At 37.4% G+C, this 15,980-nt stretch overlaps 1 protein-coding gene across 1 annotated transcript; it reads left to right on the forward strand.

The window, feature by feature from the left end:
• Positions 1-90: 90 nt before the first annotated feature.
• Positions 91-15,769, forward strand: LOC137396722 (spermatogenesis-associated protein 6-like). The gene is made up of 10 exons (XM_068083032.1): positions 91-271; positions 688-874; positions 3,645-3,820; positions 4,357-4,452; positions 5,907-6,101; positions 7,889-7,996; positions 8,686-8,728; positions 10,610-10,730; positions 14,912-15,011; positions 15,185-15,769. The coding sequence occupies exons 1-10, from the start codon at positions 224-226 to the stop codon at positions 15,260-15,262; spliced, it is 1,152 nt and encodes a 383-aa protein (XP_067939133.1). The 5' UTR covers positions 91-223; the 3' UTR covers positions 15,263-15,769.
• The last annotated feature ends 211 nt before the right edge of the window (positions 15,770-15,980 follow it).

Below are 15,980 nucleotides of genomic sequence, written 5' to 3' on the forward strand. Positions count from 1 at the left end.
AGTTGAGCTAAGGCTTTCGACCTTGACATGCATTGAATATAACGCGCGTGCGTAGTGCTTGCTTGTTGCCACAGTGATTAGCTGATGTGTAGTTCGTTTTCCTCCGAGTAGCCTTCTTTGCGCGTTATTGTGCTTAACTTGGGACCAGATGTTGTATTAAATTTGAAGAACTTTAGCAGAATTGTTTTTACGTTGCAGAATTTATCCAAATTTACTAAGAATTATGCCTAGAAAAGCTCAAAAGTTATATGTCGAATTAACGGTCAGCAGGGTAAGTACACATCGCCAAACGTTATCGTTAGTTTAACATATCTCTTAAATTTTGTATTTAAAGACGTATTGCTGGATTTTTAGTTTCAAGTAAATCAAATTTAAGCTAGTATTTTACGTGATTGTCTTTTATTATAGCTTTTTCGTTTTAACTGATCCTAGTGCAGGGCACTAACATCATCTGGTAACAATTAATTAGGTCACCTGTGCTCCGCTACGACCAATGAAGGAATCGCCAAGATGCATTGTGAGATCTTTGATAAACGTCGTTGCTTTTTTATTTATTGTTTTAATATGGCCACTAATAATGATACACATATCTGATAGGAAAATGATGTAATAGGAAATCCGCAGTTTGAGTGTTTTTCTTCACCCTTTCCATATGAACCCTGCCCAGTGTGTTTTGAATGTCTGTAGGTGTCCTGCCCTGGAGTTTGGCTCAGAAATACCAACGAGCTTTATCTAAGCATTTGCTTGTTTGGAAAGTACCAGCGTACATCGCTTGTGGAGCCTGTTTTTCCTGCTATTATTATGGAGAAGTTCAAGTTCGATAAAGTTTTCTACACAGCAGTTGATCCTGCAGAAGTATCTGACTTATTGGAAGGTAATCAACAAAATAATATTAAAACAGGTTGTTGAGCCACCATGAAAAAATTGTGGCATTGCTAAAAAAATTCAGCTAACCGCTAAAATAGTTAATAACTATGTGAAGCATAACTCTATTGCTAGCTATTAGCATGTTTTTGAAACTGTATGATATAAGTATTTGTGTTCTACATATGTAGAACACAAATGTACCATGTAGAGGTTTTAAGTAAGTTTTGCATGTAATCAATTTTCAGCGGTGCATGAGTTCACGCTCCAAAATGATTAAACAGTATAATTTATACTACTTGCACATTACTTAAGAGTTGCCCACCCCTGTAGGAGAAACTACAGGGGTTACAGAAACTGCAGGAAACTGTTACAGAAACTACAGAAACCACATATTGCTTCTTGATTCTTCTTCTTCTTAATTTGCTTACAATTATGTCAGGCTGAGTTAGTTGGGTTGCAACTTTTTTCTTTCCTGATGCAAAACTTTAGCAAGGCCTGTTTTAAACAAAGGTTCCTTTTAAGGTTCCCTCAAATGTTTCCTTTAAGCCAGTCATGCCTTTCAGCCTGCCTTAACATTGAATCGTTTATTGAGGAGGCTCGGTGTAGTGTTTCTGTACAAGTTTTCCTGGTAATATAATATTGAGAAAAACTAGTGCACTCCTTTAACATGTGTGGGACACGGCCCCTAGCCTCCATAAATTTTTATCTAACTCAGTTTAGCCATTTTGTAAGGATTTTAATAGCTCATTTGATCATCAGCCGTTCGTAACTGAAAAAACCAACAAATTAGAAAATTTACATTTTGAATGTTTGGCTGCAGTTGGATCTTTACCATTGGTAATGCTATTATAAAGTAATAATAATGCTCAATATTAATAGTAAGTCGTTATAATGCTTGGTATTTGGTTATTAGATCTTATAAGTTAACTAGTTGAAGGCCCGGCGTTGCTCGGGTAATAAAAATCTTTGCACAGAAGATTTATTTTTATTTAACGACAGTTACCATTCTAACTTTCCAACTTCATATTATGAGCAAAGTGTTTTGTGCAGCTTAATTAAATTTTTAAAAAATAATTCAAATATAAAAAGGTTTAGATGTAAATGTGAAATAATTAGCAAGTAATAGTTAATTTAAGTCTGTTTTGCTACGATTACAATACAAGATGATTTGGTAATGATACAATTAATATGAACTGCGAAAACGAAATAAAAATCCTGAATACGTAGAATTAATAATAACAATTCGTGCATAGAAGCGTGTGTATAAAAAAGGTAATTGTTTCAGCAGAAGCTATTCATCAAAACTTTGAAAACGACGATACTGGTACCTCTCGACGCTGGTACAAATGTAAAAATGAGATAGTGGACTGTCTTTGTCTGACCAAATGAAGAAAGAATGTAGAGGTTATTCCTACCCGAGATAATACCATTGTCCACATGAAAAGTATTGACCTTGACCGCGATGTAACAATTGACCCTTTTGAAAAACCGAAAATAGAAGTTCATGAAAACTCGAAAAAGCATTGCATTTCATAGAATTAACAGGATTTCAATTAATACATCATTTAGCGCGTGCAATCAAGAAAAGAGTGTATAGGGTATATAGTAAAAACTATGAATCGTAAGAGCTCTTGTAATCTCGTGGATAGAAAATTAGATTGCAAACCTGCGGTTCGGTTGCAATCTTCGTGAGTTCGAATCTAGCAGAATGCGAAATTTCAATATCTAACTTTTTAATAGCTATAGCCGGTCAGACAAACAGATATCCAAACAGATGAGGACAGACAGACGACAAACCTTGAGAAATATATATATATATATAGATAATCAAATCTTCGTTACTTATGCTGCTTTGTAATTGTCATCTCATGTACAGTTGTAATTAGCATTTCATTTACAGTTGTAATTGTCATCTCATGAACAGCTGTAATTGTCCTCTCATGAGCAGTTGTAATTGTAATCTCATGTACAGATTTTTAAGATGATCAAGGGATTTGCGTAGTCAGTTTAGATGAGCAGATAAATCTTACGGCAGGATTTTAGCAAGACAAGCTGTTCATTCCATCTGTTAAACTGGCGTCGAAGTCGAGTTGATTTTGGATGTCTCTCTCTACAGGGTGAATAAGATGTATCATTCTACCTTCACATATTACGAGACTGAAAGTTAAACTCTTGGAGTCTTAAGTAGCGAGAATTTTAATTTTTAAATTTGATAGCCATCTGACAATTTATACCAGTTTACCTGCTGGTTGATGTCAAGCTCAGAGACTTTTGAGGGTGACTCGGTGACATATTTGCAAGTCTTTCCAAGGCCTGTTTATAACTATAGGTAGGAGTAGTCTTTCCAAGGCCTGTTTATAACTATAGATAGGAGTAGTCTTTCCAAGGCCTGTTTAGAACTATAGATAGGAGTAGTCTTTCCAAGGCCTGTTTATAATTATAGATAGGAGTAGTCTTTCCAAGGCCTGTTTATAACTATAGATAGGAGTAGTCTTTCCAATGCCTGTTTATAACTATAGATAGGAGTAGTCTTTCCATCATTTGTCACTGACAAAGGAGCTTGGTCAGAGCATTGCTCTATAGCAGAAAGTCAATTACACAAATGGCATAAGCTGTCGGAGTAGTCTGCCCACTCGGTGACATCACTTTACTTGCTCAGAGATATATTCAGAGCAGCCCTGGCCTAGAGCTATAGAATGTCTTACTCGCAAACAACAGCTTGGAGGTTAAATTCTTGAAAAAAGTGTATTTCTTAAACATACGGTTTTGATTTTCAGATGAGGATGTGATATTCGAACTGGTACAGCTGTCACCTGACTCACCGGAAGGAGCAGTTCTTTTGGCATCCTTCCAGCGAAACGTTAGGGATTTCTTGTATCCGTACCCCCAGCTGTTGCCTTCATACGGATCTGCTGATCGAGAGGTTCTCATGGAGAAAAGCTGGGATTTTCCAGTAAGTGCTAAGTGTGTGAGCTGCAAACTTTGAAAGAAATAAGAGTAAGAACTATATACAAGCAGCATTTTTGTTGATTTTTTGTTGTTTGTGAACATGTTTATCATTGTTGACAATATGGAAATTACTAGCAAGGATGACAACCACTTGCTCGCCCATGTCATCGGATACTTGACACTGAAAAGCATGGTGTTATGCATTCAGGTTCAATCTGTGTAGTGTCATCATGAACATATATGACAACCACTTTCTCTTCGGTGTTATAGGAAAATGAGCACTTGACACTGAACAGCATGACTTATTCCATGCAACTTTTTTGTGACGTTTTTAATAGCATACACGGTGACCAACTGATTTCCCATGCCATAGATTATACAGCATTTTGTAATATTTCAAGAGTGTAACATATAAAATTGCTCCGGTTTTAAATTTTGACTTTGAAATATGTTTTGTTGTCGGCTCCAAAACAAGACTGCTATTATAGTTGGCGCATATCTTGTTTTAACTCAGCGGTAAAAACACTTGTATCTGTTTAGGGCATTGCACCGAGGTTAGAATTTGGATCTCATGCTAAGATCAAGGAAGTGAAAATACCCAAGTATATGCAATCCTCGCTGAACACTGACTTTTTGGTAAGAACAGATGTCCCAATGCTTATATAATTTATTTATATTATTTTGTGTGTCTATAGATATAAATATCAGTCTTCGTCCAGTTATAGCGATAAAGTTTTCACAATGGAAAATCTGCTTCGCATTGGATTTGAACTTAGAGCTTCCAGTTCTTCAGATGGGCGATCTAACCCAATATATTGTGCTATTCCTGCCATACTATGAATTAATTAGGCACATATTTATGCATCGCTTGCGAAAACACTAGCACGCTTTAAGTTCATGGTTGCGTTATAGATCATTACGCGTAACGTGACAAGCTGGCTTCAGATGTAGGACCATAGGCTCTGATCATAGTAAGTTACTCTAGCCTAAGCTACTCAAGCTCATAGAGTAACTATTTCATGACTCTATGAGTAACTATCTCATGACTCTATGAGTAACTATTTTATTACCTGTACGATCACCTAGTCTACCTATATGATTTTATATAAAAATGTTGCGGAAAAAGGTTTTAAGTAAATAAACTTGGATTGGCTTCACCTGAATATGTTTCTAGCCAAAGCTGTGCATATTAAACATTGCCATTCAGAAGACATGACTATACTGCTATAAACCGGAATTCACCACAGGGGATACAAGTATCGATAACTCCAAAAATATTTGTTTACGTTGTGGCGGAGTAGTATAGCCTGTTTTAGTTATGCGCAATTTTTTTCTGCATATGAAACGAAACTCATCAATGGTGGTGGTCTTCTCTTACCCTTGGTAAGTTAACCGTTCAACTAATATTTCAAATACATGTACATGTTAATAGCCAAATTACTGAGTACTATTGTCAGTCCTTGTTTTTGGTTTGCATCGAACCACTAAAGAAAACTTTGTTAAATCTTAATCTTGGATGGAATAATTGGAATATGATTGGTCAACATAATATCTGAAGTTGTCTTTTCTTGGTCAACATAATATCTTGAGTTGCTTTTTCGTGAAGCAAGTTGTTTGATCAACATTTTAAAGGCAAGTTTTCTTTGTATGATAGTTATTACAAAGTTTAATGCTGGTATCCGAGTATCTAATTTGTGATAGAAACAGTTATGGGTTGTGACGTGAGGAGACAATCCTCTGTCTGCTATATATCAGCTCCGCATAATAGAGTTTCACTGATGTAATGCTGTTTTCCATTACATGCAAAAAACAATGAAAAGATAAATCCAGAATTATTAAGTACATTAAGTTGAATAGATTTGTTTTAAAAGTTGGTAATCTATTATTATTGCTGAGGAATCGGGATAATAAATTGAAGGTTGTGGTGACAGAAAGTTCATAAAGTGAAATATATAATGGTGGGTGTAGTATGTTGGCGTGTGTATGATTACTATATGTATAGTATGATTATATGTACTATACGGTAATTGCTGCCTCAAAGTATGTACATGTTTCATTGAGGTAAGTGTTTGTTACCGTTATTCCCATAGCCAGTTGGACGTTCAGTCAGGGCTAGAGCGAGGAGCCCCTCTCCAAGAACATATATGTATCCAGACTCAGAGGAAGAAGGAAAAGGCTACCAAGATCCAACTGTGGCTTCTATAACGAGGTCACAATCTCTCTCCCCCAGTAGGAAAACTCGTTACAAATCTCTGGCTAATAGACCTCCATTTCTAATACAGCGGGTATGCATGTCTGTTTATCAATTGTGTGTTTTTCTAGAGATAGCCGAGCTAGCCACTAGTCGCTAGCCGTACTAGTCGCTAGCCGTACTAGTCACTAGCCGTACAAGTCGCTAGCCGTACAAGTCGCTAGCCGTACAAGTCGCTAGCCGTACTAGTCACTAGCCTTACTAGTCGCTAACCGTACTAGTCACTAGCCGTACTAGTCACTAGTCGCTAGCCGTACTAGTCACTAGCCGTACTAGTCGCTAGCCGTACTAGTCACTAGCCGTACTAGTCACTAGCCGTACTAGTCACTAGCTGTACTAGTCACTAGCCGTACTAGTCACTAGCCGCTAGCCGTACTAGTCGCTAGCCGTACTAGTCACTAGCCGTACAAGTCGCTAGCCGTACAATTCGCTAGCCGTACTAGTCGCTAGCTGTACTAGTCGCTAGCCGTACTAGGCGCTAGCCGTACTAGTCACTAGCCGTACTAGTCACTAGCTGTACTAGTCACTAGCCGTACTAGTCACTAGCCGCTAGCCGTACTAGTCGCTAGCCGTACTAGTCACTAGCCGTACAAGTCGCTAGCCGTACAATTCGCTAGCCGTACTAGTCGCTAGCCGTACTATTCGCTAGCCGTACTAGTCGCTAGCCGTACTAGTCGCTAGCCGAACTAGTCGCTAGCCGAACTAGTCGCTAGCCGAACTAGTCACTAGCCGTACTAGTCGCTAGCCGTACTAGTCGCTAGCCGTACTAGTCGCTAGCCGTACTAGTCGCTAGCTGTACTAGTCGCTAGCCGTACTAGTCACTAGCCTTACTAGTCACTAGCTGTACTAGTCGCTAGCCGTACTAGTCACTAGCTGTACTAGTCGCTAGCCGTACTATTCACTAGATGTATTAGTCTGAACCCAAGGGCATGCTCAGTGAATGAACAGGTAATGAAACTTGCATTCACTACATTTACATTAAAAAAATAAATCGTCCAATCAAACTCACTAAAATGTGTCGCCATCTCAACAGTGTAATGTCATTCCTGAAACTTCTGTTCAATCTTTGTGTGATGCCAATGTAGAGAATGAAATGGTTGGAAAGACTAAAGTGATAGCATTAAACCGTCCAATCCTATGCGAGCTTTGGATAGGCATGAACATCTTTGTGGCTGCCAAGTTTTTGGCTTCGATTGTTTCATCGACTTTCTTCTATCGTGGTTTCTGATGTCAAAAGTAAAATGAGAATTGCTAATACTCCTAGTGCCAGTGTCAGCCTTTCTATGAGTCTTTTGCAGAGCACTCTGCATGTTGAAATTGCAAGCAAAATATTTTGTCTAACATCTACCCTGTAATCTTTTTTATATATGTTTTTGTATAAATTTTACATAATTTTATTTTAAAGCCTCAAGACTGTTACAGCGTTTGGGCTAAGGCTCATGTCAAATTTAGGTTAATTTACAAAAACTTACAAAGGGGTGTAAAAGACCACCTACGAAACACCCGCAGTAAAAGCATGAAATTTTAGCTATTTAGTCGGATGTCCTTAAATTATCTGCAGCCTAACCTTGACTACCATCCCGACAACAAGGGTTTTAAGAAACTTAGGCTGGTGTTTATATAGCAAATAGGCTAATTTCTAGCAGGGTAGGACAGGGCAACCAGGGGCAATTGGTGACGCCGTCGATCCTTAGGTTCTCTCACCAATCGACCCTCTTCCTTATGCTACAATTTGAAGGTCTATGTCGTTTCTAGAGGCCCTAGATCTATGATAGATCATACGCTTACTTCAACAAGACTTATTTTTTCAACTGTCTGCAGTTAGACGATTCGGTAATCCACAGAAAACCAGGCTCACCGAGTCCTCGGAGCAAGAAAGGAATGCGTACTCAATCGGCACAGACAAGTCTTCGCAGACCATGTAGCAGGGTAAGTAGAAGAGATCATTTATATGTAGGTCGTGTGAGTAGGTATATAGGTCATGGGAGTTTATATGTAGGTCATGCGACTACATTTGTAAATTATCTGGTGAGGTACATGACATCTGACTAGATGAACCGTTTTTAAGATTGAATGCATACATTGTATGACTTAGTGCATAGATGATATGACAAGGTACACAGAACATATGACGAGATGCACAGATCATATGACAGGATATCGTGAGCCAAAGTATATAGAGGATGAACTAACATGCTTTAGCAGGGGTGTATCTACAAGCATGCTTTCGGGTGCATGCTTGTAGATGCACCCTATCAAACAATACATGTAAATTAGACATGCTCATGTTGAGGCTAGTTTCTCTCTGCTGCCTCATTGCAATCTTTGGCAGCATGAAGCAATCATGAGCATTTATTTTAGATGCCATCTTAAAATTAATAAAACCTATCACCTAAAACTCCACCCCTACCTTTTACTAGAACAGTTTTATCCCAACTGAAGTTATAGCGAATCGTCATACAAGATGGACAAAATTGTTTCGATAAAGATTTTAGTAGAACTTTTATTTATTGAGGCTGTCTGTTCGCTTAGAACTCTATTACAACAGGATGTGAGCTGGTAGTGAGTTGGTAAGTTAGCAAGCTTTTAAAATAATACTACCATGGTTCTATTTATAGGTGCAAGACTCCGCTGCAGCACCTCCGTACTACTCTGATGAAGGTCAGGTATAGGTCATGCATTTTGTCCTGACTTGTCAGTAGAGTAGTATTAGGCCTTATTAATACTGATTAGTACTGGTGCAGTTGATGGTTTGCTCCATGAGCAATTATGGAGATCATGGAGACCTTAGTCACTTGGTTTGGACAAACATTCTCAAAAGTATTACAACTCTATATATATATATACATATACTAGCTGTGCTACTTGGCGTTGCTCGGGCAATAGAAAAGTCTTTTGACAGAAAAATGATTTGTGTTTAACATATAACATTTGCCATTCTAACTATTAAACTACATATCATGAGAAAGGCGTCTTGTCTTATAAACAATGAGAAGTAGTGGGAGTTGCTCGCTATTAGCCAGTTTAATAACGTGAGCGAACAGCTTGTCGTGACGTTACGCTATGACCCGCGTCATATACAAAGCAGTTAGGTATTTGCTCTCATATAATGACTTATATTCTGTAGTCTAGTGGGTAAGGCGTCAGACTGGTGGATGGCAGGGTCCGAGATCGAATCTTCTTCAGTACGGAATATTTATTCCAAGATTTTAAGATCTATCAATTGATCAATCAATCCTACAAACAACAAACTTTGAAAAATATATATATCAATTGAAGTGTTCGTCATATGTCTAGTTAATAGTGATTATTTGAAATACTCGCAGTCAAGTGCGCTGTGAGAGATCATCATGTGTAATGATTATATGTACAATTATTCCGAACTGGTGCATTCGGAATAATTATTCCGAATTGGTGGTTTAGTGGTAGTTCGCTTGGCTTCACATATGTGCATCCGAATGTACAGGTTCGATTCTTGTGAGGTGCAATGTTTTTTCTAATTCTCGTTGCCAGCTTGAAACAACAGACATAGCTCTTATTATAGTAAAAGTTAACATATTAGCGTAAGTTACTAGCTTAAGTTACTAGCTTAAGTTACTAGTTTAAGTTAATAGCTTAAGTTACTAGCTTAAGTTACTAGCTTAAGTTACTAGTTTAGGTTACTAGTTTAAGTTACTAGCTTAAGTTACTAGCTTGAGTTACTAGCGTAAGTTACTAGCTTAAGTTACTAGTTTAGGCTACTAGCTCAAGTTACTAGCTTAAGTTACTAGCTTAAGTTACTAGCTTAAGTTAATAGTTTAGGTTACTAGCTTAAGTTAATAGCTTAAGTTACTAGCTTAAGTTACTAATTTAGGTTACTAGCTTAAGTTACTAGTTTAAGTTACTAGCTCAAGTTACTAGCTTAAGTTACTAGCTTAAGTTACTAGTTTAAGTTACTAGCTTAAGTTACTAGTTTAGGTTACTAAAAAATTCTTTGGGTAAAGAAACTTAAGCCAACAGCAACTACACCTGCCACTGTTTATAAACTATTTTAAATCTTCAACGAGTGTTTAGCATATGTAAGAAATGTTTGCCAATTACCTATTTTAGCGATTCCTTGAGCTTTCAATATTATGCATTGGTTGGACACACACAGAAATATAAAATACATGTACTGTCATTTGAAAGTTACAACGGTATATGTTGTATGTGTTGATTAAAAATAAATTTTCTATGCAAAACCTTTTTTAGTGTCCGTACAACGCCGCCCATTCATCTAGTTACAATAAAATATGGCATTAGTAGTTTTCTGGCCTGTTTCTAATGATAGGTAAAAGAGATTCCTTCAATTTTATTCTTTGCCACTGGAAAAGAGGAGTTTTAAGTTACATACTTGTAAGGACCATCCAATAATAATATACTTGTTTTGCATGTCATTTGACTCTAAACGATGAATGGCCAGCCGCCAAATTATTTGAATGTTAAATTGCAGATCTTACAAAGTATCTCCTATGCTCATCGGTCTTCTTTGCAAAGGGTTTATTAAGTTTGTAATCTTTACAGAGTCCGATGTGGAATATACCGGAAGCTATCGTAGACGTCAGACCCGATCAGTACCTGAAATAACTCTTCCTCCTAGAAGAAGTGTCAGTCCTGTTACATATCGTCGTTCATTACGAGAGAGGTATGGCTCATTTCTCAGCAAATCGATCGTTGACAATTACTTTCTAGAAGGTGCTCAGAAATTATTGTAACCACCTATTAGCTAAAGACTATTGTTGTCAGCAGTAGCACTGGGCCATAAGCTAAGGCAGTTTATCTTGCATTTCCGTTGGCACCTCTTTTCAGTGGCAATTTTTTGCACTTAGTAAATAGATTTGATGGTGTAGAATTTATATGCAATGAGTTGCCATGCTTACCATTCCCACTAGTGGGAGAATTTTCCCATTTTAGGTTTGATAGATTTTAAGGAGCTGTCTCTTTTCACACTGAGTTGTAATTGACTCTTTACGGAGTGAGTCACAGTTTATCCATTTATTACAAAGGTCAAGGTCAAAGCAACGCCCACTGTAATTTGTTTTCTTGTCGTGCATTCATTGTTTGAGCTTTGCTATGGCTTGTGTAGCCCACATAGATGGCTCTCATAAAATTAATTTGATAATATCGCCTGAGCCCGCGTGTCAAACACTTAGTCATTGTCTAAAAAGCTGAAAAAATACTTTTTAAAAAGCCTGAAAGGTCTGTTTCAAATGGTGCATGTCTTCAACTTGTCTGGAAGGCTCTCAAATTCACAGAGCATGCTATCAGAGGCTGACTAACAACAGCAAGATTGAGCTTGCTAGGAAAAAACACAGTGAGGTGAGTGCGTATTTTTTTTAGATTTGTGATACTTTTAAAAAAGTGATACTTTTTGAGTGATACCACCCAAAAATTTAAGGTGAGATAATGCGACTTTAAATTATTCTATAAAATAATGATTGTGGTGGCCAACCAAGATGCTTGTATTCATTTTGAAAAATAAGTAAATTTTAATCCAGCCAGACGTTAACTATTAGCCTTGCCCTTGTTTATCAAATAGACAAATCATGCATGTATTCACTCTGGTCTATTGGTCTAAGCTGACTAAATGATAATGATTTCCCCAGTCAATATTGTCCTGGCATTCATTTAGCCACATAAAAAGAGTTGGAAACCCGCTACTTATGATACAACTTATCAAGATGAAGATGAGCCACCAAAGAAAATAACAAGATCTAAGTCTGCTGTCTACTTCTACGCATCAAGGCCAACACTTGAATGTGAATATGTGATTTGTGAAAAGAAAATGCGGTACTACTCACACAAATCAACTACTCGCAAAGTTGTCCTTCAAGTAGCCAAAACTGTGTGTGCTGGTGTGTCCATATATCCTATAAATTAACGTGAGGCATGATTGCTTCAGTTGTTTCGACTATGATAAGTAATTTATATATTGTTTTGTATTGTTTTGCAGTCCAGCTTGTACTGGTATGGTACCAATGATTGGCATCACATCACGTTGCAAGCAGCTATGACCTCCACAGCTGATTTAAACTTATATCGACATGTTCAAGCATGGTTGTGCGTAAAAATCTTGTTAATTTTGCGAGCGGTGCACCTGCCTACATATTCAGGTGGATTGAATAATGCTGCTACCATCAAACAGGAAGAACATATACTTTCTAGAACTTTCATCAAGATACGGTTGCTTTAGAAATGGCCCTCATAGCAAGTGTTATGATGAGTATATCTGCGTCATACTCGATACACAACTGCATAAGTGGCGAAAATATTGATCAATCTTGAATCGACAGAATCAATTAAGAAGATTGTTCAACACTTACCTATGGTACCTTGGAACTTTTTATGTAAAGGGATAGCAGAGAGCTGTGTCTTTAACTGTAGTTTGTGGATATTTTGGCTCACGTTCCCTGAAGTAAACTGAGTTAGAAACCTTATCAGAAGACTAGTTCATATCTATAGCAGATATGATCAAATTACTATAAATGCAGTGACTCCAAGCTATTGAGGATGTGGGGCCATTTCTTGTAGATGCCATGGTGCCTATCCAAGCTCTGCCTACTATATTGCTATTCTTTCCACATTCCATCAACTTGCTGATACCATTCTTGATGTGCTTGTTGCTCATGCTAAGAAGTACAAGGTTGCTTGTGTGGATTTTGTGATTGAAAACTATTACAAGAAGAGAGTCAAGAGGAGTAATGCAAAAGGGGATAAGAAACTACAAAGCAATTTTCATGTTAGTAATTAAGCTGTGAAGATATCAAACTGAAAAGCTTCTGTAAAGTCTGATATGAAAGCTGATGTTGGCATTCATTGTTTCACGCTGGAAGACTGCAGTCAAGCAGGATCCCCTGATACTCTACACAACAACAACAAGATCATGCTACTGGCTTAATATCAACCATTATGCTCAAACCACCACTATAGGAGGCGACTACTTTGGCTTGCGATTACAAGGAGGCAGACACGCGTCTCGTGCCGCATGCATGTCACATTGCTGATGACTATTCACAGGCGGTGATTGAATCTTTTAACATAGACGTCACCATCATGGCACTTGTCTATGGTAGGAATATTAATTGCTTACTCTGTTTTTCTTATTGGACAGAGGGATGAGAAGTGGCTATTAGATGTCAGTGCAATGGCTACTAATAATTTACCAATGTGAAAGTCTCATAGGTTTGCATGGTTTCTCTGGCTGTGGTTCAGTTTCGTCCTTTGCATGCGAAGGAAAAAATAATCATAGGAAACTCATCAAAACAGACGTATACTGTCAGCAGGCAATAGAAGGACTTAGAGAATCATTTAAGTTTCGAGGCAACTTTATTCTCTCTGTGAGACTTACCCACACAGACTCTATGGCCAAGAAAATAGCACCTAAGAATGACACAGACTTCAACTGACTAAAGTACAGGCTATTTGTGTCCAGATCTGGAAAAAGTCAGTCCCACCCTCCCAGCCATCAATCGCTGAAAGAACACGCGCATTTTGCCAATTATGTAGCAGCTACCTACATGTATATAAAAAGAGGCAAGAACACAACTTGCCAATGCCCATTTTCTTCTTTACATGGGTGGATACTGGATATGAGTACGCAGTGAAGTGTCATACCAGAATCATCACCCCACCTGATATTCTACAAGCAGTTCTATGGAAGTGTCAAACATGCAGGTGCCGAGGGAACTGATGTGCCAGTATCATGGCAAAGCTGATTTTCGTGCACTTGTGTGCAATAAAAAAAAACTGAAGCAGCAGTAGCAGAGAATGCTGATAGTGAGGACAATGACTAAGAACTCAACATATTGAACAAATAGATAGGATATGCGATATTATGAAGTGACCCAGCTCATGTTGTAAGACTGTTGATATTAGTATTACTACTACCGTATTAATCACCATGTTCACAGTGCTTGCAGCATTCTGGTTATTTTCTATGATTCATCAGTGACAGGTTATAAACATAATTATAGTGTTTTTAATTTCGTTGTAAAATAAAGCTATTGAACCATATACAGTATATATATACATGTATATATATGTGTGTATATAGTTTACATTTACGTGTAACAATTGTAGGATATGGAATGTTAGACAATAGATAGAAGATGAATTTTGACTTCATCACTGACATCCTCAATTACTGCAAAATAATTATATAATAATCTGCAAATCTTATGCTTCTATGGAAGGAATTCTATTGACAGTCTTAAAAAATAATTTTTATCAAGCTTCTCACAGAAGCGAAAATAACAACTACGGCAACTTTTCAGTTTTCAATTCTCCATACCCAAATTAGTCTAAATCACTGCAGAAATTGTCACTGAAAGGGGTTGCCAAAGAGACTTCATTTCTAGAGCTGTTTCGTCTGTTCGGCCCTCAGCTTACAGATAACTTTTATGATCACTTCAAGGTTATTGCTAACCACTATCAATACAAAGATCCTTAGTTGGGAGTATTCAGGCTTTGATTTTGGTCATTAAGTTGTGAACTGGTAAGACATGAAACTAAACTTTTTAAAACCAGCCTATTGAGTCACCAATCTTTCTGTTACTGCAACCTACAATTCTCTATACTGACTCCTCCGCAATTCTGTTAGGTTACTAACTTTTAAATCACATTTGTTCAACTTAATCAATAATTCCTGATTTCCGTCTTATTATTATTGTTGTTGCTGTAATGAAAAATGTCATTTTCGTTGAAGATTTGTCAATAAAAAGTTTTACAAACCAAAACTGCTTACACCAAACTGTTTAGCTATTCATAACAACTAAACGCGCGCCAACTTTAGTTTTCTTCCATTTATGAAGATCACTCGTGTTGCAGATACCTCGACAATGAGACTGTAGATGAAGAGTGGAGAAGACGTCGCGTTGAGAGAGCCGAGAGAGCCTTAGCGGAGTCTCTCGCCAGCTCGTATCGTGCTGTACGTTAAGTACAGTCCAGCCAGATATAGAATTGACAGGCTTTTTGTAGATTCTAGATTTAACTGAATGGTGAATGCTTATTGAATCATGTGTACCATAGTATGCTAATCACTGACTTGGTATTCATAGAAAAAAACTGTATTGGTGATGTTGGCATGTCTGCTATTTGTAGAGGTCATTGGTTAGCTATGACGACTCGTTGGAAGACTTGGCCGATGACTTCGACCGATCCCGTCTCTTTGGCTATTAGTAGACAGGAAAGGAGATCATCTCTATTTCACGAGTTCCACTAGTTCTAATTGGCTAGTTGTAACGCTAGAGAATTTTGTCTGCAAAGTAGGGATTTATTTATTGTCTTCACTTTATTTATTCCTAAACCCGCACACTATGCATACTTTCTCACAAGGCACGTAGATTTCTAGATTTTTGGTTGATATGAACCATTTGTGTTCATCACAGCTTTTGTGTATAAGCCTCCTGCTCTCCATTACTTCATATTGCCGAGTGTTTTTACTGTTTTTGAGTCTCCGCTTTCATTCCTCTATTTTCGCACAACGATGTCTTTATGGCTTTTCCTCTTGAGCATTAAAATTGAAACCAGTTGTTATTCTACGCAAATAGGTTCTGGCGTGTATATCTGTTTGTCATAATTATATTCAGAAGAGTAAATTAAGTGTGAATTGCTCCTATTATTATAGGAAGACAGAGAGGGCTCTTATTTTAATGGAAGTTGAATTATGATCAAGAAATAACTTTTTAAACCAAATAAACTCAATTTTTTAAACAAAATTGAAAAAGAAAGTATTTTTGAACGGCTTTAGTAAAGAACTAGTGAAATGGAAGAAGTACGAAGGCAATGAGATGATGACCTGAGAACTTGGGAAGGTTTCATCACAAAGGTGAGACTAATGGGTAAAAATAGTAAACAATACCAAAGTAAAACTAGTAAATAGAAATCTAGAGAAAAT

Source organism: Watersipora subatra, chromosome 5 (genome assembly GCF_963576615.1).
Source record: "Watersipora subatra chromosome 5, tzWatSuba1.1, whole genome shotgun sequence".
Classification (NCBI taxonomy): Eukaryota; Metazoa; Bryozoa; class Gymnolaemata; order Cheilostomatida; family Watersiporidae; genus Watersipora; species Watersipora subatra.

What these genes read in the sequence shown, in the direction of transcription:
- LOC137396722 (XM_068083032.1), top strand. Translation starts at nt 224, where the DNA reads ATGCCTAGAAAAGCTCAAAAGTTATATGTCGAATTAACGGTCAGCAGG. An exon ending in AGTATCTGACTTATTGGAAG is followed by an intron (nt 875 to 3,644) that starts GTAATCAACAAA and finishes TTTGATTTTCAG; the next exon opens with ATGAGGATGTGATATTCGAA. An exon ending in TCGCCAGCTCGTATCGTGCT is followed by an intron (nt 15,012 to 15,184) that starts GTACGTTAAGTA and finishes TGCTATTTGTAG; the next exon opens with AGGTCATTGGTTAGCTATGA.